This window comes from Oncorhynchus mykiss, chromosome 9, assembly GCF_013265735.2.
Source record: "Oncorhynchus mykiss isolate Arlee chromosome 9, USDA_OmykA_1.1, whole genome shotgun sequence".
NCBI classification, from domain to species: Eukaryota; Metazoa; Chordata; class Actinopteri; order Salmoniformes; family Salmonidae; genus Oncorhynchus; species Oncorhynchus mykiss.
This window is the reverse complement of record NC_048573.1, coordinates 73,265,242-73,292,612: the sequence shown is the minus strand read 5'-3', so window position 1 is coordinate 73,292,612 and position 27,371 is coordinate 73,265,242. Positions and strand designations below refer to the sequence as shown.

The 27,371-nt window shown below is 43.8% G+C and overlaps 1 protein-coding gene across 1 annotated transcript in view; it reads right to left on the bottom strand.

The window, feature by feature from the left end:
- Positions 1–393: 393 nt before the first annotated feature.
- LOC110532831 (protein-tyrosine kinase 6) overlaps positions 394–27,371 on the bottom strand; it is a 30,448-nt gene continuing 3,470 nt past the window's right edge. The window contains exons 4-8 of the mRNA XM_036988979.1: positions 16,584–16,749; positions 8,411–8,569; positions 7,036–7,217; positions 4,523–4,676; positions 394–1,453 (exon numbers count right to left, since the gene is read on the bottom strand). Of these exons, the coding sequence (XP_036844874.1) occupies positions 1,266–1,453; positions 4,523–4,676; positions 7,036–7,217; positions 8,411–8,569; positions 16,584–16,749 (849 nt within the window). The 3' untranslated portion in view covers positions 394–1,265. The remainder of the gene's footprint in view (positions 1,454–4,522; positions 4,677–7,035; positions 7,218–8,410; positions 8,570–16,583; positions 16,750–27,371) is intronic.

The window sequence follows — 27,371 nt, the reverse complement described above, 5'->3', positions numbered from 1 at the left end:
ACTAAAATGACAGTTATATATGTGAGGAAACTAACACTAAAATGACAGTTATAAATGTGAGGAAACTAACACTAAAGTGACAGTTATAAATGTGAGGAAACTAACACTAAAGTGACAGTTATAAATATATGTGTGTATAAATGATGGTAGTGGCTAATATTTAACACAATACACATTTGTTTTTTAAACATGATATGCTTCAGCTTGCTGCCATATGACTGGTTTCACATTTGTCTCCAGCGATCATAAGGTCAAATAGATCTTAAACAACTGTCATTTATATTTACAATCCCCTTATCCCAAAGCCTAGCCAAAGAGAGCCCTAACCTGATCAATTTGATCAGTCCACATACCCTCCCTCCCACCCTCCCTCCCTCCCTCCCTACCCTCCAGTGAACTGACTATACAGGGGGTAAAAACGACCCTGTTGTAGAAGAGGTTCATTTGTTTTACATGTGTCCAGTGGTGAATTTATAACCCTGAGAAGACACCTGTATTTGTAGTATTAGCGAACATTATTATGAATAGTAGATAAACAGCAGTACATGTAGACTTAATGTACAAGCTGAAACAAGATAAGGATACAGGTACGATACAGGTACGTTACAGGTACGATACAGGTACGTTACAGGTACGTTACAGGTACGATACAGGTACGTTACAGGTACAATACAGGTACGATACAGGTTCGATACAGGTACGTTGCAGGTATGTTACAAATGAAGAAAAAAAAAAGTTGACAAATAAAATAATGATTTGAAAGTCAGAGATATTGTCCTTTAGTGTACATTTATTACAATCGAAACAAAGTGTTCCATGCCAGGGAGAAGCTGTTCCTGACTTAACCAATGACAGAAAAGCCAAAGTTGGTGATTTACTGCCACCTGCAGTTTATAGAAAGTTTTCTCTCAAGTTTAATTCATTGGCTGATCCTTCCTGATGACCTGAGTGGAATCATGTGATCCTTAACCACAGGAGGTTGGTGGCACCTTAATTGGGGAGGACTGGTTTGTGGTAATGGCTGGAGTGGAATAGGTGGAATGGTATCAAACACATGGTTTGATGCCATTCCATTTGCTCCGTTCCAGACATTATTATGAGCCGTCCTCCCCTCTCATCAGAAGCCTCCACTGTCCTTAACCCATAGGATGTCCCACCCAGTTGACTACTTAAAAATGGTGGAAGTCAATGGCAATGTCCATGCAACAAAAAAAAAACGGGGTTATTTCTAAACACTGATGACTGTCCATTTCTATGGTTCAGGATCATTGCTCCAGCTCATAGCGGTTGATGTTCTCCAGTTTGCTCCTGAGCTCCTTGAAGTCCGGTCTGTCTGCAGGGTTGTCACTCCAACAGGCCAACATGAGTTTGTAGAGTAAGTTTGGACATTTCTCTGGAGCTGGCATCCTGTAGCCAGCGATGATCTGACGGTATACCTCGTAGTTGTGGTAACCTGGATTACAGAGCAAGGGTCATACGATCAATCAATCAATCAATCAATCAATCAATCACATTTATTTCTTAAGCCCTTTTTATATCACTAGTTGTCAAAAAAGTGGTATAACAGTAACCCAGGCCTAATCGGAATCACCTTAATTCACCAAATACATGTGCAGGAATTTGCCTCTGTGAAATGGTGCTGCCACAATAAGCAGGATATGCAGAGAGACAATAAGCAGGATATACAGAGAGATGCTAAACAGGATATGCAGAGAGATGATAAACAGGATATACAGAGAGACCATAAACAGGATATACAGAGAGACCATAAACAGGATATACAGAGAGACCATAAACAGGATATACAGAGAGACCATAAACAGGATATACAGAGAGACCATAAACAGGATATACAGAGAGACGATAAACAGGATATTCAGAGAGACGATAAACAGGATATTCAGAGAGATGATAAACAGGATATACAGAGAGACGATAAACAGGATATACAGAGAGATGATAAACAGGATATGCAGAGAAACGATAAACAGGATATGCAGAGAGACGATAAACAGGATATGCAGAGAGACGATAAACAGGATATGCAGAGAGACGATAAACAGGATATGCAGAGAGACGATAAACAGGATATACAGAGAGATGATAAACAGGATATGCAGAGAGACGATAAACAGGATATGCAGAGAGACGATAAACAGGATATGCAGAGAGACGATAAACAGGATATGCAGAGAGACGATAAACAGGATATGCAGAGAGACGATAAACAGGATATGCAGAGAGACCATAAACAGGATATACAGAGAGACGATAAACAGGATATACATAGAGACGATAAACAGGATATGCAGAGAGACCATAAACAGGATATACAGAGAGACGATAAACAGGATATACAGAGAGACGATAAACAGGATATACAGACAACACACGTAGAAGCTGAGAGAACACAAATCCACATGAGGTACAGCGCATTCAGAAGTGTGTTCAGACCCCTTCCCTTTTTTCCATTTATTTTTCCCATTACACCTTGATTCTGAAATGGATTGAACAAATAAAACATCCTCATCAATCTAAACAAAATACCCCATCATGCCAAAGCAAAAACAGGTCATTTAGACATTTTTGCGGATGTTTAAAAAATAAAAACTGAAATACCTTATTTAAGTAAGTATTCAGAACCTTTGCTATGAGACACGAAATTGAGCTCATCCTGTTTCCATTGATCATCCTTGAGATGTTTCTACAACGTGATTGGAGTCCACCTGTGATGAATTCAACTGATTTGACATGATTTGGAAAGGCACACACCTGTCTATATAAGGTATCACAGTTGACAGTGCATGTCAGAGCAAAAAACAAGCCATGAGGTCGAAGGAATTGTCTGTAGAGCGCCAAGACATGACTGCGCCGAGGCACAGATCTGGGGAAGGTTACCTAAAACATTCTGCAGCAATGAAGGTCTCCAAGAACACAGTGGCCTCCATCATTATTAAATGGAAGAAGTTTGGAACCATCAAGACTCTTCCTAGAGCTGGCCGCCCAGCCAAACTGAGCTATCAGCTTAGAAGGGCCTTGGTCAGGGAGGTGACCAAGAACCCGATGGTCACTCTGACAGAGCTCCAGAGTTCCTCTGTGGAGATCGATGGTTGTCCTTCTGGAAGGTTCTCATATGTAGCACACCACCAATCAGGCCTTTATGTTAGTGGCCAGACAGAAGCCACTCCTCAGTAAAAGGCACACGACAGCCCGCTTGGAGTTTGCCAAAAGGCACCTAAAGACTCTCAGACCATGAGAAACAAGATTCTATGGTCAAATGAATGCCAAGCGTCATGTCTGGAGGAAACCTGGCACCATCCCTACAGGGAAGCATGGTGGTGGCAGCATCATGCTGTGAGGATGTTTTTCAGCGGCAGGGACTGGGAGACTAGTTGGGATTGAGGGAAAGATGAACGGATTAAAGTACAGAGAGATCCTTGATGAAAACCTGCTCCAGAGCGCTCAGGACCTCAGACTGGGGCGAAGGTTCACCTTCCAACAGCACAACGACCCTAAGCACACTGCCAAGACAACGCAGGAGTGGCTTCAGGACAAGTCTCTGAATGTCCTTGAGTGGCCCAGCCAGAGCCTGGACTTGAACCCGATCGAACATCTCTGGAGTAACCTGAAAATAGCTGTGCAGTGACGCTCCCCATCCAACCTGACAGAGCTTGAGAGGATCTGCAGAGAAGAATGGGAGAAACTCCCCAAATACAGGTGTGCCAAGCTTGTAGCGTCATACCCAAGAAGAATCAAGGCTGTAATCGCTGCCAAAGGTGCTTCAACAAAGTACTGAGTAAAGGGTCAGAATACTTATGTAAATGGAATATATATATATATGTGTATGTATGTATATATATATATATATATATATATATATATCTTTCTTATACATTTGCAACAAACAAAAATAGAATAAGGCTGTAACGTAACAAAATGTGGAAAAAGCCAAGGGGTCTGAATACTTTACGATTGCGCTCTACACTATGTACACTGTAGAACTACTAGCTTCACTAAAAACCCAAAGAGAAAAGCAAAGCAGAAGTGAGAGCACAATGACCAGGAAACACTCCCTAGAAGGAAGAAATTCTAGGCTGTGTTTAGACAGGCAGTCGAATTCTGATCTTTTTTTCACTAATTGGTATTTTGACCAATCAGATTAGCTCTGAAAAAGAAAACTGATGTCATTCGTCAAAAAATAAGTTTGTGGATAAAAGATCAGAATAGATCTTAGCCTGAGGCAATTATCTCTTGGTCTTTAGGCCTACTGTGCATAATACAAGTAAGGATTTATACCACACAGCCAGGCAGAGGCTTGGCCTCTATACTGGTTAGATCAGGTGCTTTCAATCCTCTCCTCAGAAACCCTCAGGCTGTTCTATGCATTTAATATTTTACAGATTTAGCGCGTGATACAACTTATCAACTAATCATCGAGCTCTGGATCAGGTCGATCAGGTGAGCTGGTTCAGGGTTACAACAAAATTGCGAAAACCACTGGGTTAGGTGAAACATGACATACCTGGGTATGGAATCCCACCGTAGGTTAGTATCTCGTAGAGCAGAACCCCAAAGGACCAGACATCTGACTTGTTGGAGAAACGTCCGTGGCTGATGGCCTCCGGGGAACTCCATTTGTAGGGGATTTTTTTGTCCTCAGACACGTAGAAGGGCTCCTGAGGACGGAGACAAACCGAACGAGGATGGAACAATACTGCGAATTATTAATACAAATATATTTGTGGGGGGAAAAGAGGAAGAGAGGAAAACATGTTCTTCGTAAACGGCAAACTGCTGACCACTGGCAAAGTAATGTGGTTTAAAAATATTTTGTACAAATTCTGGGTATATTTTAACAATATAAACCATGTTCAATCAAAAGAAATTGAATACAATGACTTCAAACTAAAATGCACTGAGCTTCATTTTCTTGTAAAATGCTTTGGAGAATGTTGTCTATCCTAGTTCTTAACGGTACTCAAATGGAATTGGGAAAACCCAAGGACCCCAATCATCATGACACAAATGAGACACACAGACACAAAGGAAACAGATCCCTAGATTATATCCTTGCCATGTCCAGGTAGAGCTGTACTCTTAGCAGAAAGCTCTCTCTCCTAGTTGTTAACCAGTTGGGATTGAGAAAGCCCAACGTCCACTCAATCACGGCACAAACGCAAATACACGCTGACGATGACCCCGATGACCCCGCTGACCCTGCTGACCTTGATGACCTTGATGACCTTGATGACCTTGATGACCCTGATGACCTTGCTGACCTTGTTGACCTTGATGACCTTGATGACCTTGATGACCCTGATGACCTTGATGACCTTGATGACCCTGCTGACCTTGATGATCTCGATGACCCTGGCCAGTCCGAGTAATGACCTAATTGTCACGACTTCTGCCGAAGCTGGCCCCTTCTCCTTGTTCGGGTGGTGTTCGGTTCCTTGTTCGGGTGGTGTTCGGCTCCTTGTTCGGGTGGTGTTCGGCTCCTTGTTCGGGTGGCGTTCGGCTCCTTGTTCGGGTGGCGTTCGGCTCTTTGTTCGGGTGGCGTTCGGCTCCTTGTTCGGGTGGCGTTCGGCTCCTTGTTCGGGTGGCGTTCGGCTCCTTGTTCGGGTGGCGTTCGGCTCCTTGTTCGGGTGGCGTTCGGCTCCTTGTTCGGGTGGCGCTCGGCTCCTTGTTCGGGTGGCGTTCGGCTCCTTGTTCGGGTGGCGTTCGGCTCCTTGTTCGGGTGGCGTTCGGCTCCTTGTTCGGGTGGCGTTCGGCTCCTTGTTCGGGTGGCGTTCGGCTCCTTGTTCGGGTGGCGTTCGTCTCCTTGTTCGGGTGGCGTTCGGCTCCTTGTTCGGGTGGCGTTCGGCTCCTTGTTCGGGTGGCGTTCGGCTCTTTGTTCGGGTGGCCTTCGGTTCCTTGTTCGGGTGGCGTTCGGCTCCTTGTTCGGGTGGCGTTCGGCTCCTTGTTCGGGTGGCGTTCGGCTCCTTGTTCGGGTGGTGCTCGGCTCCTTGTTCGGGTGGTGTTCGTCTCCTTGTTCGGGTGGTGTTCGTCTCCTTGTTCGGGTGGTGTTTGGCTCCTTGTTCGGGTGGTGTTCGGCTCCTTGTTCGGGTGGTGTTCGGCTCCGTGTTCGGGTGGTGTTCGGCTCCTTGTTCGGGTGGTGTTCGGCGGTCGACGCCGCCGGCTTTCTAGTCACCACCGATTTCATTTTCCACCATTTCATTTATCGTGTTGTTTTGTCTGTATTACACCTGGTTTCAATCCCCATATCATGTTCCTTATTTAACCCTCTGGCATACATTTCTGTTCTGTCCATGATTCTTGGTGTCTTAGTGGTTGTTGAAGGTGTTAGTTTGTATGTATTTTCCTATTTGGAATATTGCTTGTATTTTTGTTTGAGTAAACTCAGTTGTGTTGCTCAAACCTGTGTCCTGCGCCTGACATCTCTGCACCCAATCGCTGACACTAATGAACGTTCTCTAAAGGTGAGGGAATGTTTGATGTTTGCTGGGACCCTCGTAACCTTCATGATTCTGGCCAGTCCGAATAAGGACATAAATGAACGTTCTCTAAAGGTGAGGGAATGTCTGTTGTTTGCTGGGACCCTCGTAACCTTCATGTTTCTGGCCAGTCCGAGTAATGACCTAAATGAACGTTCTCTAAAGGTGAGGGAATGTCTGTTGTTTGCTGGGACCCTCGTAACCTTCATGTTTCTGGCCAGTCCGAGTAATGACCTAAATGAACGTTCTCTAAAGGTGAGGGAATGTCTGCTGTTTGCTGGGACCCTCGTAACATTCATGTTTCTGGCCAGTCCGAGTAATGACCTAAATGAACGTTCTCTAAAGGTGAGGGAATGTCTGTTGTTTGCTGGGACCCTAGTAACCTTCATGATTCTGGCCAGTCTGAAGTCAGCCACCTTGCAGGTGTAGTTCTTCAGTTATTAGAACCTACCTTGTTAGTCGTCGCATCCCTCAGGCTGGCGAGAGACGCTACGATACCATCCTATGTTACATGAGTCTGTTCACTAACGATTATACCAACCTTGATGATCCTGGCCAGTCCGAAGTCGGCCACCTTGCAGATGTAGTTCTCTCCCACCAGGACGTTTCGGGCCGCCAGGTCTCTATGGATACTGTTCTGCTGCTCCAGATACGCCATCCCATCAGCCACCTGGGCTGCCATGTCCGCCAGAGACACCAGGTCCAGCTGAGAACCCTCTGAACCTGGAGAGAGAGACTGATTGGTCAGAACTATGGACCTCTAGGACAGATTATCTTACCATGTTGCTGTACATTACACTTGTATTACATGTTTAAGCAGGTACTCAGTTAGAACACTTTCATTTTGACTGTTGAGAAAACAAAATATGTTTGAGGCCACTTTCAAAAGTGTCTATCAGAAAGATCATTGTATGTACAGTAAGGGCCTGTTTCAGAGTCATAGAGACATATTGGAGTGTGGTGGAGGACTGGCTAGAGGACTGGCTAGAGGACTGATTGAAATACTGGCTAGAGGACTGATTGAAATACTGGCTGGAGGACTGGCTCTAGGACTGGCTAGAGGACTGGTTAGAGTACTGGTAGAGGACTGGCTAGAGGACTGATTGAAATACTGGCTAGAGGACTGATTGAAATACTGGCTGGAGAACTGGCTCTAGGACTGGCTAGAGGACTGGTTCTAGGACTGGCTAGAGGACTGGTTAGAGGACTGGCTAGAGGACTGATTGGAGGACTGACTGGAGGACTGGCTAGAGGACTGGCAGGAGGACTGATTGGAGGACTGGCTAGAGGACTGGCTAGAGGACTGATTGGAGGACTGGCTAGAGGACTGGCTGGCGGGCTGATTGGAGGACTGGCTAGAGGACTGGCTGGAGGACTGGCTGGAGGACTGGCTAGAGGACTGGCTAGAGGACTGGCTAGAGGACTGGCTAGAGGACTGATTGAAATACTGGCTAGAGGACTGGCTAGACGACTGGCTAGAGGACTGGCTAGAGGACTGGCTGGAGGACTGGCTGGAGGACTGGCTGGAGGACTGGTTGGAGGACTGATTGGAGGACTGGCTGGAGGACTGACTGGATAACTGGCTAGAGGACTGGCTGGAGGACTGGCTGGAGGAAAGGCTGGAGGACAGGCAGGAGGACTGGCTAAAGGACTGATTGGAGGACTGGCTAGAGGACTGGCTGGAGGACTGGCTGGAGGACTGACTGGAGGACTGGCTAGAGGACTGGCTAGAGGACTGGCTGGAGGACTGGCTGGAGGACTGACTGGAGGACTGGCTAGAGGACTGATTGAAATACTGGCTAGAGGACTGGCTAGAGGACTGGCTAGAGGACTGGCTAGAGGACTGGCTAGAGGACTGGCTAGAAGACTGGCTAGAGGACTGGCTAGAGGACTGGCTAGAGGACTGGCTGACTAACCTCTGAGGAAGTTCAACAGGTTTCCCTTCTCCATGAGTTCAGTGATGATGTAGTAGGGGGATGAGGAGGTGCAGACGGCGAACAGGGAGATCAGGTGTCTGTGTCTCAGCTTCTTTAGGATCTGCACCTCACGCTGGAACTCATGGTCGTTCAACGAGTCTGAAAATATATGAGGGTAAGGCTGAGGGTAAGGCTGAGGGTAAGGCTGAGGGTAAGGGTAAGGATGAGGGTGGGGGTAAGGCTGAGGGTAAGGATGAGGGTGGGAATAAGGGTGAGGGTGAGTGTGGGGTGAGGGTGAAGGTAAGGGTGAGGGTGAGGGTGAGGTTGAGGTTGAGGTTGAGGGTTAGGGTTAGGGTAAGGGTAAGGGTGAGGGTGAGGGTGAGGGTGAAGGTAAAGGTGAGGGTGAAGGTAAGGGTGAGGGTGGGTGTTTATGTGTGTAAGTGCGTCTTGGGGGATACAGTAGGTGCATCAGTAATGGGTCAGTAACTTAACCAATCACAAACACAGATGAACACGGTACAGGGGTGGACACAGTACAGGGATGGACACGGTACAGGGGTGGACACGGTACAGGGGTGGACACGGTACGGTACAGGGGTGGACACGGTACGGTACAGGGGTGGACACGGTACAGGGGTGGACACGGTACAGGGGTGGACACGGTACAGGGGTGGACACGGTACAGGGGTGGACACGGTACAGGGGTGGACACATATCATTGTTACCATTCTTCCAAGTCTTGTTTGCCAATCCACTGTTGGATGAGGAAGTCTGGGAGCTGAGGCTATGTATCGTGTTAAAAGTATTTCAGGGACCTTTTTAGACTGGTCCTGTCCTGTCCTGTCCTGTCCTGTCCTGTCCTGTATTGTACTGTATTGTATGTGCTGTAGCCAACACCTGTATCATAGACTAGTTCACAAGCCATAGTTACATGGTTGTCAATACAATGAAAGAATACACACAGAGAGTTGACAGGCTGATAACATTCTACCCACAGTCCTGTCCACTGAGCAGTCTCTTACAGTAAGACTGATAACTATAGTCTGTTATGGTTCAGATGTGTGTATGAGATGTCATCACGCCACCCACAACCCTGAGGCTGGAACGAGAGACTGAGGTATGTGTGATGTCACACACACACCACCGCCAGGATTCACATAAGACGGGAAATGTAAAAAATGTTTCTCTGGCGATGGGGTTCGCAGAAGAAAAGAATGAGGAAATTCTTGAAACACACACGCACACACACACACACATATACACACACACACACACACACACACACACACACACACATGCACACACACATACAGAGAGAGAAACCTATCAAATGAGTTTCAGCTGATTAGTAATTTACTTCTGGCATGAAGGAAATGCTAAAACAAATCCATTTGTATTTGTCTATGCACCAAATTCGACATGTGTAGATCTTACCGTGAAATGCTTACTCACAAGCCCTTAAAACCAACAATGCAGTTTTAAGGAGAAAAAAATTAAAAGTTTAAATATTTACTAAAAGTAACACGATAAAATAACAATAACGAGGCTATATATAAGGTTTACCGGAGTCAATATGCGGGGGAACAGGTTAGTCAAGGTAGTTGAGGTAATATGTACATGTAGGTAGGGGTAACGTGACGGTGGACAGCAGCGTGAAGAAGGGTGGGTCAATGAAATTGTCCAGGTAGCAATTTGATTAGCTTGGGGGGGTAGAAGCTGTTAAGGAGCGTTTTGGACATAGACTTGGCGCTCCGGCACCGCTTGCCATGCGGTAATACACTGTCCAGGGAGTAATACACTGTCCAGGGAGTAATACACTGTCCCAATGAGTAATACACTGTCCCAATGAGTAATACACTGTCCAGGGAGTAATACACTGTCCAGGGAGTAATACACTGTCCCAATGACTAATACACTGTCCAGGGAGTAATACACTGTCCAGGGAGTAATACACTGTCCCAATGAGTAATACACTGTCCCAATGAGTAATACACTGTCCCAATGAGTAATACACTGTCCAGGGAGTAATACACTGTCCCAATGAGTAATACACTGTCCAGGGAGTAATACACTGTCCCAATGAGTAATACACTGTCCCAATGAGTAATACACTGTCCCAATGAGTAATACACTGTCCAGGGAGTAATACACTGTCCCAATGAGTAATACACTGTCCAGGGAGTAATACACTGCCCCAATGAGTAATACACTGTCCCAATGAGTAATACACTGTCCAGGGAGTAATACACTGTCCAGGGAGTAATACACTGCCCCAATGAGTAATACACTGTCCAGGGAGTAATACACTGTCCCAATGAGTAATACACTGTCCCAATGAGTAATACACTGTCCAGGGAGTAATACACTGTCCAGGGAGTAATACACTGTCCCAATGAGTAATACACTGTCCCAATGAGTAATACACTGTCCAGGGAGTAATACACTGTCCAGGGAGTAATACACTGTCCCAATGAGTAATACACTGTCCAGGGAGTAATACACTGTCCAATGAGTAATACACTGTCCAGGGAGTAATACACTGTCCAGGGAGTAATACACTGTCCAGGGAGTAATACACTGTCCCAATGAGTAATACACTGTCCAGGGAGTAATACACTGTCCAGGGAGTAATATACTGTCCAGGGAGTAATACACTGTCCCAATGAGTAATACACTGACCCAATGAGTAATACACTGTCCAGGGAGTAATACACTGTCCAGGGAGTAATACACTGTCCCAATGAGTAATACACTGTCCCAATGAGTAATACACTGTCCCAATGACTAATACACTGACCCAATGAGTAATACACTGTCCAGGGAGTAATACACTGTCCAGGGAGTAATACACTGTCCAGGGAGTAATACACTGTCCCAATGAGTAATACACTGTCCCAATGAGTAATACACTGTCCCAATGACTAATACACTGACCCAATGAGTAATACACTGTCCAGGGAGTAATACACTGTCCCAATGAGTAATACACTGTCCAGGGAGTAATACACTGTCCCAATGAGTAATACACTGACCCAATGAGTAATACACTGTCCAGGGAGTAATACACTGTCCAGGGAGTAATACACTGTCCCAATGAGTAATACACTGTCCAGGGAGTAATACACTGTCCCAATGAGTAATACACTGTCCCAATGAGTAATACACTGTCCCAATGAGTAATACACTGTCCAGGGAGTAATACACTGTCCCAATGAGTAATACACTGTCCAGGGAGTAATACACTGTCCCAATGAGTAATACACTGTCCCAATGAGTAATACACTGTCCAGGGAGTAATACACTGTCCCAATGAGTAATACACTGTCCCAATGAGTAATACACTGTCCAGGGAGTAATGCACTGTCCAGGGAGTAATACACTTTCCAGGGAGGAAAACACTGTCCCAATGAGTAATACACTGTCCCAATGAGTAATACACTGTCCCAATGAGTAATACACTGTCCCAATGACTAATACACTGTCCCAATGACTAATACACTGTCCAGGGAGTAATACACTGTCCAGGGAGTAATACACTGTCCCAATGAGTAATACACTGTCCAGGGAGTAATACACTGTCCCAATGAGTAATACACTGTCCAGGGAGTAATACACTGTCCCAATGAGTAATACACTGTCCCAATGAGTAATACACTGTCCCAATGAGTAATACACTGTCCAGGGAGTAATACACTGTCCAGGGAGTAATACACTGTCCAGGGAGTAATACACTGTCCCAATGAGTAATACACTGTCCCAATGAGTAATACACTGTCCCAATGACTAATACACTGTCCAGGGAGTAATACACTGTCCAGGGAGTAATACACTGTCCCAATGAGTAATACACTGTCCCAATGAGTAATACACTGTCCAGGGAGTAATACACTGTCCCAATGAGTAATACACTGTCCCAATGAGTAATACACTGTCCCAATGAGTAATACACTGTCCCAATGAGTAATACACTGTCCAGGGAGTAATACACTGTCCAGGGAGTAATACACTTTCCAGGGAGTAAAACACTGTCCCAATGAGTAATACACTGTCCAGGGAGTAATACACTGTCCAGGGAGTAAAACACTGTCCCAATGAGTAATACACTGTCCATGGAGTAATACACTGTCCAGGTAGTAATACACTGTCCCAATGAGTAATACACTGGCCCAATGAGTAATACACTGTCCAGGGAATAATACACTGTCCAGGGAGTAATACACTGTCCCAATGAGTAATACACTGTCCCAATGAGTAATACTCTGTCCCAATGAGTAATACACTGTCCAGGGAGTAATACACTGTCCAGGGAGTAATACACTGTCCCAATGAGTAATACACTGTCCAGGGAGTAATACACTGTCCCAATGAGTAATACACTGTCCAGGGAGTAATACACTGTCCCAATGAGTAATACACTGTCCAGGGAGTAATACACTGTCCCAATGAGTAATACACTGTCCCAATGAGTAAAACACTGTCCCAATGAGTAATACACTGTCCAGGGAGTAATACACTGTCCAGGGAGTAATACACTGTCCCAATGAGTAATACACTGTCCCAATGAGTAATACACTGTCCAGGGAGTAATACACTGTCCCAATGAGTAATACACTGTCCCAATGAGTAATACACTGTCCCAATGAGTAATACACTGTCCAGGGAGTAATACACTGTCCAGGGAGTAATACACTGACCCAATGAGTAATACACTGTCCAGGGAGTAATACACTGTCCCAATGAGTAATACACTGTCCCAATGAGTACTACACTGTCCAGGGAGTAATACACTGTCCAGGGAGTAATACACTGTCCCAATGAGTAATACACTGACCAGGGAGTAATACACTGTCCAGGGAGTAATACACTGTCCAGGGAGTAAAACACTGTCCCAATGAGTTATACACTGTCCCAATGAGTAATACACTGTCCAGTGAGTAATACACTGTCCCAATGAGTAATACACTGTCCCAATGAGTAATACACTGTCCCAATGAGTAATACACTGTCCAGGGAGTAAAACACTGTCCCAATGAGTTATACACTGTCCCAATGAGTAATACACTGTCCAGGGAGTAATACACTGTCCCAATGAGTAATACACTGTCCCAATGAGTAATACACTGTCCCAATGAGTTATACACTGTCCCAATGAGTAATACACTGTCCAGGGAGTAATACACTGTCCCAATGAGTAATGCACTGTCCCAATGAGTAATACACTGTCCCAATGAGTAATACACTGTCCCAATGAGTAATACACTGTCCAGGGAGTAATACACTGTCCAGGGAGTAATACACTGTCCAGGGAGTAATACACTGTCCCAATGAGTAATACACTGTCCCAATGAGTAATACACTGTCCAGGGAGTAATACACTGTCCAGGGAGTAATACACTGTCCAGGGAGTAATACACTGTCCCAATGAGTAATACACTGTCCCAATGAGTAATACACTGTCCAGGGAGTAATACACTGTCCAGGGAGTAATACACTGTCCCAATGAGTAATACACTGTCCAGGGAGTAATACACTGTCCCAATGAGTAATACACTGTCCAGGGAGTAATACACTGTCCCAATGAGTAATACACTGTCCCAATGAGTAATACACTGTCCCAATGAGTAATACACTGTCCCAATGAGTAATACACTGTCCCAATGAGTAATACACTGTCCCAATGAGTAATACACTGTCCCAATGAGTAATACACTGTCCCAATGAGTTATACACTGTCCAGGGAGTAATACACTGTCCAGGGAGTAATACACTGTCCCAATGAGTAATACACTGTCCATGGAGTAATACACTGTCCAGGGAGTAATACACTGTTCCAATGAGTAATACACTGTCCAGGGAGTAATACACTGTCCAGGGAGTAATACACTGTCCCAATGAGTAATACTCTGTCCCAATGAGTAATACACTGTCCAGGGAGTAATACACTGTCCCAATGAGTAATACACTGTCCAGGGAGTAATACACTGTCCAGGGAGTAATACACTGTCCCAATGAGTAATACACTGTCCCAATGAGTAATACACTGTCCAGGGAGTAATACACTGTCCCAATGAGTAATACACTGTCCCAATGAGTAATACACTGTCCCAATGAGTAATACACTGTCCCAATGAGTAATACACTGTCCCAATGAGTAATACACTGTCCAGGGAGTAATACACTGTCCCAATGAGTAATACACTGTCCCAATGAGTAATACACTGTCCAGGGAGTAATACACTGTCCCAATGAGTAATGCACTGTCCCAATGAGTAATACACTGTCCAGGGAGTAATACACTGTCCAGGGAGTAATACACGGTCCAGGGAGTAATACACTGTCCAGGGAGTAATACACGGTCCAGGGAGTAATACACGGTCCAGGGAGTAATACACTGTCCCAATGAGTAATACACTGTCCCAATGAGTAATACACTGTCCCAATGAGTAATACACTGTCCATGGAGTAATACACTGTCCCAATGAGTAATACACTGTCCCAATGAGTAATACACTGTCGGGGGAGTAATACACTGTCCAGGGAGTAATACACGGTCCAGGGAGTAATACACTGTCCCAATGAGTAATACACTGTCCCAATGAGTAATACACTGACCCAATGAGTAATACACTGTCCCAATGAGTAATACACTGTCCCAATGAGTAATACACTGTCCAGGGAGTAATACACTGTCCCAATGAGTAATACACTGTCCCAATGAGTAATACACTGTCCAGGGAGTAATACACTGTCCCAATGAGTAATACACTGTCCAGGGAGTAATACACTGTCCAGGGAGTAATACACTGTCCCAATGAGTAATACACTGCCCCAATGAGTAATACACTGTCCAGGGAGTAATACACTGTCCAGGGAGTAATACACTGTCCCAATGAGTAATACACTGTCCAGGGAGTAATACACTGTCCCAATGAGTAATACACTGTCCAGGGAGTAATACACTGTCCCAATGAGTAATACACTGTCCAGGGAGTAATACACTGTCCAGGGAGTAATACACTGTCCCAATGAGTAATACACTGTCCCAATGAGTAATACACTGTCCCAATGAGTAATACACTGTCCAGGGAGTAATACACTGTCCCAATGAGTAATACACTGTCCAGGGAGTAATACACTGTCCCAATGAGTAATACACTGTCACAATGAGTAATACACTGTCCAGGGAGTAATACACTGTCCAGGGAGTAATACACTGTCCAGGGAGTAATACACTGTCCCAATGAGTAATACACTGTCCAGGGAGTAATACACTGTCCAGGGAGTAATACACTGTCCAGGGAGTAATACACTGACCCAATGAGTAATACACTGTCCAGGGAGTAATACACTGTCCCAATGAGTAATACACTGTCCAGGGAGTAATACACTGACCCAATGAGTAATACACTGTCCAGGGAGTAATACACTGTCCAGGGAGTAATACACTGTCCCAATGAGTAATACACTGTCACAATGAGTAATACACTGTCCAGGGAGTAATACACTGTCCAGGGAGTAATACACTGTCCAGGGAGTAATACACTGTCCCAATGAGTAATACACTGTCCAGGGAGTAATACACTGTCCAGGGAGTAATACACTGTCCAGGGAGTAATACACTGACCCAATGAGTAATACACTGTCCAGGGAGTAATACACTGTCCAGGGAGTAATACACTGTCCCAATGAGTAATACACTGTCCCAATGAGTAATACACTGTCCAGGGAGTAATACACTGTCCAGGGAGTAATACACTGACCCAATGAGTAATACACTGTCCCAATGAGTTATACACTGTCCATGGAGTAATACACTGTCCAGGGAGTAATACACTGTCCAGGGAGTAATACACTGTCCCAATGAGTAATACACTGTCCAGGGAGTAATACACTGTCCAGGGAGTAATACACTGTCCAGGGAGTAATACACTGTCCAGGGAGTAATACACTGTCCAGGGAGTAATACACTGTCCAGGGAGTAATACACTGTCCAGGGAGTAATACACTGTGCTTCGGCCTCTAAACTGCTCTTTGGGGTCTAGGCCGGGTAATCTGTTAAGCACTTCATAACAACTGCTGATATAAAAAGGGATTTATAAAATACATTCCAATAATTAAAATTAAGGTTTTGGCATTTCAGGTGCCGCCTTGTGAATCTGTAAGTGTGCTGTACCGTTCTTGAGAATCTTTATGGCTACGTTGATGCTGTTCTTCCACTTGCCCTGGTGGACATCAGCAAAGAACCCGGTGCCCAGCTGCTCTCCCAGGGTGAACTCTTCCTTCGGGAGCTCCCACTCATCCACTGTGGAGTGAGACAGGTCCTGGGGCACTGGCTCTTTCTGGGGAGGAGAGAATGTGTTAAATGTGTCTCACTAACACGCACACGATACACACACACACACACACGCACACACAAAGATACACACACACACACAGCTGTGTCATTGCCTAACCACGGAGTGGCCTGTTCAGCCACAGAGTACACTTCCTCCTTTTTCCTTGGTAGAAAGAGAGGGAGAGAGGTAGAAAGAGAGAAACTGAGAGAGAGGGAAACGGAGAGAGAGGTAGAAAGAGAGAAACAGAGAGAGAGAGAGGTAAACAGAGCAGTAGAAAGAGAGAAACAGAGAGAGGTAAACAGAGAGGTAGAAAGAGAGAGAGAGAGAGAGGTAAACAGAGAGAGAGGTAAATAGAGAGAGAGGTAGAAAGAGAGAGAGAGAGGTAAACAGAGAGAGAGGTAGAAAGAGAGAGAGAGAGAGGTCAACAGAGAGAGAGAGATCAACAGAGAGAGAGGTAAATTGAGAGAGAGGTAGAAAGAGAGAGAGGTAAACAGAGAGAGAGGTAAATTGAGAGAGAGGTAGAAAGAGAGAGAGGTAAACAGAGAGAGTTAAACAGAGGTAGAAAGAGAGAAACAGAGAGAGAGAGGTAAACAGAGAGAGAGGTAGAAAGAGAGAAACAGAGAGAGAGAGGTAAACAGAGCGGTAGAAAGAGAGAGAGGTAAACAGAGAGAGAGGTAAATAGAGAGAGGTAGAAAGAGAGAGAGAGAGGTAAACAGAGAGAGAGAGAGAGGTCAACAGAGAGAGAGGTAAATTGAGAGAGATGTAGAAAGAGAGAGAGGTAAACAGAGAGAGAGGTAGAAAGAGAGAAACAGAGAGAGAGGTAAACAGAGAGGTAGAAAGAGAGAAACAGAGAGAGAGAGGTAAACAGAGAGAGAGGTAGAAAGAGAGAGCGGTAGAAAGAGAGAAACAGAGGGAGAGAGAGGTAAACAGAGCGGTAGAAAGAGAGAAACAGAGAGAGAGGTAAACAGAGAGAGAGGTAGAAAGAGAGAAACAGAGAGAGGTAAACAGAGAGAGAGGTAAACAGAGAGGTAGAAAGAGAGAGAGAGAGAGGTCAACAGAGAGAGAGGTAAATAGAGAGAGAGGTAGAAAGAGAGAGAGAGAGAGGTAAACAGAGAGAGAGGTAAATAGAGAGAGAGGTAGAAAGAGAGAGAGAGATGTAAACAGAGAGAGAGGTAGAAAGAGAGAGAGGTCAACAGAGAGAGAGATCAACAGAGAGAGAGGTAAATTGAGAGAGAGGTAGAAAGAGAGAGAGGTAGAAAGAGAGAGAGGTAAACAGAGAGAGAGGTAGAAAGAGAGAAACAGAGAGAGAGAGGTAAACAGAGAGGTAGAAAGAGAGAAACAGAGAGAGAGAGGTAAACAGAGAGGTAGAAAGAGAGAAACAGAGAGAGGTAGAAAAAGAGAAAAATACAAAAAAAAAACTAAAAATACTTGAATCAGTCATAGAGCCCATTGCCCTTTATGGCTGTGAGGTCTGGGGTCCGCTCACCAACCAAGACTTCACAAAATGGGACAAACACCAAATTGAGACTCTGCATGCAGAATTCTGCAAAAATATCCTCCGTGTACAACGTAGAACACCAAATAATGCATGCAGAGTAGAATTAGGCCGATACCCACTAATTATCAAAATCCAGAAAAGAGACGTTAAATTCTACAACCACCTAAAAGGAAGCGATTCCATATCAAAGCCATCACCTACAGAGAGATGAACCTGGAGAAGAGTCCCCTAAGCAAGCTGGTCCTGGGGCTCTGTTCACAAACACAAACACACCTCACAGAGCCCCAGGACAGCAGCACAATTAGACCAACCAACCAAATCATGAGAAAACAAAAAGATAATTACTTGACACATTGGAAATAATGAACAAAAAAACAGAGCAAACTAGAATGCTATTTGGCCCTAAACAGAGAGTACACAGTGGCAGAATACCTGACCACTGTGACTGACCCAAACTTAAGGAAAGCTTTGACTATGTACAGACTTAGTGAGCATTGCCTTGCTATTGAGAAAGGCCTCTGTAGGCAGACATGGCTCTCAAGAGAAGACATGCTATGTGCTCACTGCCCACAAAATGAGGTGGAAACTGAGCTGCACTTCCTAACCTCCTGCCAAATGTATGACCATATTAGAGACACATATTTCCCTCAGATTACACAGATCCACAAAGAATTCGAAAACAAGTCCAATTTTGATAAACTCCCATATGTGAAATTCCACAGTGTGCCATCACAGCAGCAAGATTTGTGACCTGTTGCCACAAGAAAAGGGCAACCAGTGAAGAACACACACCATTGTAAACACCATTGTAAATACAACCCATATTTATGCTTATTTATTTTCCCTTGTGTACTTTAACCATTTGTACATTGTTACAACACTGTATATATATATATATATATATATATATATATATATATATATATATATATATATATATATATATATAATATGACATTTGTAATGTCTTTATTGTTTTGAAACTTCTGTATGTGTAATGTTTACTGTTAATTTTTATTGTTTATTTCACTTTTGTATCTTATCTACCTCACAATGTTACAGTTGCTTTGGCCATGTTACAGTTTTTCCTCAGTCGCTTTGGTGCATTTCTTAGATCAAAAGTGCAATTCTTGATACTACTTGTACAAATTCCAAATCATCTAGTCACTTGTGCACATCATTAAAGCAATTTCTTATTCCTTTGAACAAATTGCAATTGATAATGTACAAGTGTCAGTTTTTTTACACATTATTAATCGCTCATGTCATGTTGATCAAAATATAGTAGATGGTTCTCTGTTGAAGAGTCTTACCCCTCAAAACATCTAGGCATTAGTTCCTTGCATAAGCCATTACATGCTAAATTGTTGAACTATTTGTCATAAACTGTCAAGCATAGTTTTACACATTTCTATTAGACCTTTTGTACAAAAACGTGAATTGATGAATCGTGCAGGTGAAATTGACCCTCACTCATGAAGGAATGTAAAGTGTTAGTTCAACCAACAATCAACCAGTTGTCTAAATTGCTCAAAGGTGCATCTCATGAAGAATCAATTGGCAAGCATATATAGACAGACCACAACACAGAGTTGCAATTTTCCAATAATGGATGGACCAGGAAACGAACAGGGTCAACAGCCAAGAGGAGGAAGAAAAGAAGTAAGGATGCGTGGTGGAAATGCAAAACAGAGGAAGAGGCAGAAGAGGACATAGGCGCATATCTGATGACATAAGGGCCACTATTGTAGACCATGTTGTCAATCATGCTCCTTACAATGGCTGAGGCGGGTCGAAGGGTGCAGCCCAATATTGGGAGATCAACCGTGTCCTCAATAGTTCAAACGTTTCGGAGAGAGAACAGGTCTGTCCACCAATGTACAGTGCACTGTTACTGTATATAAGCAGTATACTGTATACTTCCTACAATGCTTCATATTACAGTAGTCCACTTGTATTTCACAGCATACAGAGATATACTCTATACAGATACATACTGCACCTTACATGCACCCACCTGTATGTTTTCCAGTAAAAATGTGTGTTCGCATAGTTTTTGTCTATGTGAAAGTGTGCGATGCATCACTGCATTTTTTCCCCACATAGGACTGCAAGATTACCGCAAACCGGTGGCAGAGGACGCCTTTTCACACCTCAACAGGAGGAGGCTATTTGCACCATGGTCCGAGCAAACAATGCCATGAGACTCAGGGAAATACAAAGGACCATTATAGAAGACAACGATGTCTTTGAAAAACATCCATACGGTTAGCATCTTCAACCATCGACAGGGTGCTGCATAGAAACCAGATGAGTATGAAACAGCTGTACCGTGTACCATTCCAAAGGAATGAGGACAGAGTTAAGGAGCTACGGTGCCAGTATGTACAGGTAAAACATATATCTATGTAACTACTTTACAGCAACATTTTATAGTGATACATAGTACAGTAAGCATTAACTGCACACATTTCCATTGTTGTGGAAGGAACATGCAATATATGTACATTTTATGTCACTCTTCCTTACCAAAACAAATTCAACTGTGTGTTCTGGGATATAGCGTATAATGGAGTTGGAATCAAGTGAACCCTCTCACAACTTTGTATACGTGGATGAGGCTGGCTCCAACCTGACCAAATGCAGAAGGCGGGGTCGGAATATCATCGGTCACAGAGCTACTGTGGATTTGCCAGGCCAACGGGGAGGAAATATCACCATGTGTGCTGCTATTTCGGAGCATGGTGTCCTAACCCATGTCCCACTTATAGGGCCATACAACACCCAGCATCTACTCAACTTTTTAGAGACTCTCTACAGGGCTCTCGTCCCTGATGATGAGAGGGGTCTGTTTAGAGAGGATTTGCCAAAGTACGTGGTCATTTGTGATCATGTGAGTTTCCATCGATCAAACATCATAAGGCAATGGTTTGTGACCCACCCGAGGATGCTCATAGAATTCCTCCCACCTTATTCACCATTCCTTAACCCAATTGAGGAGTTATTTTCAGCATGGAGGTGGAAGGTGTACGATCGTCAGCCACACACACAGATGACCCTGCTGGCTGCAATGGATGCAGCATGTGAGGACATCACAGTAGACGCCTGCAGAGGATGGATAAGGCAATCCAAAAGATTCTTTCCACGTTGCATTGGAAGGGAAAATATCTGGTGTGACTGTGTACTTTGACAGTATTACCTGATGTAAACTTAGGCTACAGGTTTGGATGACAGTTACTGTATTGAAAATGCACAAGGCTGCACTTCTATGGCATATATCAATTTCAACAGTACTATTTACATATTACTGTATGTGGGTTATTGATTGAAAGAGAGTGGACAACCCAAGGGGCACAAAGGAAAAAAAACTAAATTAGAAAGAAACACAGGAAACCACCCCTAAGGCACAACTTTGCCCGCAGCACTGTTGTGCGGTCTCTACACATCCAGACGTTCCTGTCTGTCGGCCCACAGAGGAGATCTTCCCCACCCTTGATCATATGTGGGGGACACAAACGCGCGCACAGGAACACTACCTGATCTAACGAGCACAAGAGGGGACAGCTTTATTACAGGCCATACTGTTTCTAACTGTCTTCATCTCCCCCATAGAAACAACAGTGACAGACCACATGAGGGGACAGCTTTATTACAGGCCATACTGTTTCTAACTGTCTTCATCTCCCCCATAGAAACAACAGTGACATCACCATCAACAACAACAACAGAAGGGATCTGTTGCAGCTCTGTAGAAGCCTGGGTCTGTACTAGTGTCAATGGTAGGTTACGGGGGGACTCTTTGGGGAGATTCACCTACTGCTCACCTCTTGGCCAGAGCACATAGACTATATGATTACAGACATTGACCCTTTCTCTCTCAGCTCCTTCACTGTCAAGCCACTAACACCTCTGTCTGATCACAGCCAAATTACCTTGTTCCTCAAAAGAACAGACATGGAAACAACCAGACATTCACAGCCCAGTAAGCTGTACAACATCATACATTCACAGCCCAGTAAGCTGTACAACATCAGACATTCACAGCCCAGTCAGCTGTACAACATCAGACATTCACAGCCCAGTAAGCTGTACAACATCAGACATTCACAGCCCAGTAAGCTGTACAACATCAGACATTCACAGCCCAGTCAGCTGTACAACATCAGACATTCACAGCCCAGTAAACTGTACAACATCAGACATTCACAGCCCAGTAAGCTGTACAACATCAGACATTCACAGCCCAGTGAACTGTACAACATCAGACATTCACAGCCCAGTCAGCTGTACAACATCAGACATTCACAGCCCAGTCAGCTGTACAACATCAGACATTCACAGCCCAGTAAGCTGTACAACATCAGACATTCACAGCCCAGTCAGCTGTACAACATCAGACATTCACAGCCCAGTAAACTGTACAACATCAGACATTCACAGCCCAGTAAGCTGTACAACATCAGACATTCACAGCCCAGTCAGCTGTACAACATCAGACATTCACAGCCCAGTAAGCTGTACAACATCAGACATTCACAGCCCAGTCAGCTGTACAACATCAGACATTCACAGCCCAGTCAGCTGTACAACATCAGACATTCACAGCCCAGTAAGCTGTACAACATCAGACATTCACAGCCCAGTAAACTGTACAACATCAGACATTCACAGCCCAGTAAGCTGTACAACATCAGACATTCACAGCCCAGTCAGCTGTACAACATCAGACATTCACAGCCCAGTAAGCTGTACAACATCAGACATTCACAGCCCAGTAAGCTGTACAACATCAGACATTCACAGCCCAGTCAGCTGTACAACATCAGACATTCACAGCCCAGTAAGCTGTACAACATCAGACATTCACAGCCCAGTAATCTGTACAACATCAGACATTCACAGCCCAGTAAACTGTACAACATCAGACATTCACAGCCCAGTAAGCTGTACAACATCAGACATTCACAGACCAGTAAGCTGTACAACATCAGACATTCACAGCCCAGTCAGCTGTACAACATCAGACATTCACAGCCCAGTCAGCTGTACAACATCAGACATTCACAGCCCAGTCAGCTGTACAACATCAGACATTCACAGCCCAGTAAGCTGTACAACATCAGACATTCACAGCCCAGTCAGCTGTACAACATCAGACATTCACAGCCCAGTAAGCTGTACAACATCAGACATTCACAGCCCAGTCAGCTGTACAACATCAGACATTCACAGCCCAGTCAGCTGTACAACATCAGACATTCATACAGATGGGCCCAAAACAGCACAGAAGAATACCAGAAAGCAACCAGTAACCAAAATATCCAAACACTCTTAGATAACTTTCTGGAAACCACATTCACTCACAGTGAAGAAGGCATCAATCTAGCAGTAAAAAACATCAACTATGTATTCAGACCACATTCACTCACAGTGAAGAAGGCATCAATCTAACAGTAAAAAACATCAACTATATATTCAGACCACATTCACTCACAGTGAAGAAGGCATCAATCTAACAGTAAAAAACATCAACTATATATTCAGACCACATTCACTCACAGTGAAGAAGGCATCAATCTAACAGTAAAAAACATCAACTATGTATTCAGACCACATTCACTCACAGTGAAGAAGGCATCAATCTAACAGTAAAAAACATCAACTATGTATTCAGACAAACATTCACTCACAGTGAAGAAGGCATCAATCTAGCAGTACAAAAACATCAACTATGTATTCAGACAAACATTCACTCACAGTGAAGAAGGCATCAATCTAGCAGTACAAAAACATCAACTATGTATTCAGACAAACATTCACTCACAGTGAAGAAGGCATCAATCTAGCAGTAAAAAAAAATCAACTATATATTCAGACAAACATTCACTCACAGTGAAGAAGGCATCAATCTAGCAGTACAAAAACATCAACTATGTATTCAGACAAACCGCAAAATAAGCACAACTGAAATTGAAAGACCACAGATGACAAATGGTTTGATGCAGATTGTAAAATTATAAGGAACAAAACGTAGAACACCTCCAACCAAAAACACAGAGACCCAAATAATGGTGAATTACACCTTCATTACTGTGCGACTTTAAAACTCTATAAACGTAAAACACTCAGAACCAAAAAAGCACAGTACAACAGCAAGCAGCTGACACTAATTGAGGAGACAAATGGACAACCCATTTTAAAACACTCTATATCATTGTTTAAATTGACACAAACGCAGAACAACGCCAAATTCATGAGAAGTTTAATGGATTAGAAAAAGCTATAAAGGACAATCAAAATCCACTGGACTCCCCAATTACTGACCAGGAGCTCTATAAGAAACTAAACTATTACTGACCAGGAGCTCTATAAGAAACTAAACTATTACTGACCAGGAGCTCTATAAGAAACTAAACTATTACTGACCAGGAGCTCTATAAGAAACTAAACTATTACTGACCAGGAGCTCTATAAGACACTAAACTATTACTGACCAGGAGCTCTATAAGAAACTAAACTATTACTGACCAGGAGCTCTATAAGACACTAAACTATTACTGACCAGGAGCTCTATAAGAAACTAAACTATTACTGACCAGGAGCTCTATAAGACACTAAACTATTACTGACCAGGAGCTCTATAAGAAACTAAACTATTACTGACCAGGAGCTCTATAAGAAACTAAACTATTACTGACCAGGAGCTCTATAAGAAACTAAACTATTACTGACCAGGAGCTCTATAAGACACTAAACTATTACTGACCAGGAGCTCTGTAAGAAACTAAACAATTACTGACCAGGAGCTCTATAAGAAACTAAACTATTACTGACCAGGAGCTCTATAAGAAACTAAACTATTACTGACCAGGAGCTCTATAAGAAACTAAACTATTACTGACCAGGAGCTCTATAAGAAACTAAACTATTACTGACCAGGAGCTCTATAAGAAACTAAACTATTACTGACCAGGAGCTCTATAAGACACTAAACTATTACTGACCAGGAGCTCTATCAGAAACTAAACTATTACTGACCAGGAGCTCTATAAGAAACTAAACTATTACTGACCAGGAGCTCTATAAGAAACTTCAGGCTCTCAAATTTAAAAAAGCATGCGGACCTGATGGCATCCTAAATGAGATGCTCAAACTCACTAGTGCAGCATCTCAATTGGCTATATTAAAACTGTTTAATTGTATCCTGAGTTCAGGTTATTTCCCTGACATCTGGAACCAAGCACTTATAACCCCAAGCTTTGAAAACGGAGACAAATGTGACCCTAACAATTACAGAGGCATTTGTGTGAACAGTAACCTGGGGAAGGTTTTCTGTATTATTATAAATGTAAGAGTTCTAAACTTCCTTAATAAGCACAATGTCTTGAGTAAAAGGCTAATTGGATTTATACCAAAACATTGCACGACTGATCATATTTACACCGTACACACCCTGATAGATAAACATGTCCACCAAAATAATACCAAAATATACACTTGCTTTATCGACATCCGAAAAGCATTTGATTCTATTTGGCAGACAGGACTGTTCTACAAAGTTATTGAAAGTGGGGGTCAAACATATGACATAATTAAATCAATGTTTACTGGCAGTACGTGCAGCATTAAAATGGGCAAGAAAATAACATCATTCTTTAACCAGAGGCGGGGCCTTCGCCAGGGTTGCAGTCTGAGCCCTGCACTCTTCAATATTTACATCAACGAATTGACCCCTATTCTAGAACAATCCTCAGCCCCTGGTGTAAGTCTCCACAATTCAGAGTTTAAATGTCTGCTCTTCACAGATGATGGCCCACAGCACATGGCCTACAGCAGAGCCTGGACCTGCTAGAGCAGTACTGCCAGACTTGGGCCCTGGCAGTAAAATAATGATTTTCCAGAGAAGATCCAGATCTCAGGGAATTAGACCTAAGTTCTCAATTGGTACAAAATATATAGAGTACTGTACACACTACAATTACTGAGGTATACAATTATAGAGTACTGTACACACTACAATTACTGAGGTTTAAATATATAGAGTACTGTACACACTACAATTACTGAGGTTTAAAAATAAGCTCAACTGGACACCTTAATGAGGCAGTGAATGAACTGAGAGAGAAAGCACGCAGGGCATTCTACACCAATAACAACAAATTCAAATTGAAATACCTATTTAAATTTGGCTAAAAAAAATTGAATATGTCATTGAACCAATTGCACTTTATGGCAGCGAGGTGTGGGGTCCACTTGCAAAACATGATTTCATCAAATGGGACAAACACTCATTGAAACCCTGCATGCTGAGTTATGTAAGTTATCCTACATGTCCAGAGGAAAACTACAAACAATGCATGCAGGGCAGAATTAGGACAATATCCACTAATAATGAAAACTCAAAAAAGAGCAATTCAGTTTTGGAAACTTATAAAATACAGTGACCCCCATATCATTACCAAGCCCTGCATTGCCAAGAGCTGAGCAAATAATAGAGTCCCCTCATCCAGCTGGTCCTGGGGCTGAGTTCACAAACCTGTTCTACTAACACACTGAAGCCTCAGTCCCCTCATCCAGCTGGTCCTGGGGCTGAGTTCACTAACCTGTTCTACTAGCACACTGAAGCCTCAGTCCCCTCATCCAGCTGGTCCTGGGGCTGAGTTCACTAACCTGTTCTACTAACACACTGAAGCCTCAGTCCCCTCATCCAGCTGGTCCTGGGGCTGAGTTCACTAACCTGTTCTACTAACACACTGAAACCTCAGTCCCCTCATCCAGCTGGTCCTGGTGCTGAGTTCACTAACCTGTTCTATTAATACACTGAAACCTCAGTCCCCTCATCCAGCTGGTCCTGGGGCTGAGTTCACTAACCTGTTCTACTAACACACTGAAGCCTCAGTCCCCTCATCCAGCTGGTCCTGAGTTCACAAACCTGTTCTACTAACACACTGAAGCCTCAGTCCCCTCATCCAGCTGGTCCTGGGGCTGAGTTCACAAACCTGTTCTACTAACACACTGAAGCCTCAGTCCCCTCATCCAGCTGGTCCTGGTGCTGAGTTCACTAACCTGTTCTACTAACACACTGAAGCCTCAGTCCCCTCATTCAGCTGGTCCTGGGGCTGAGTTC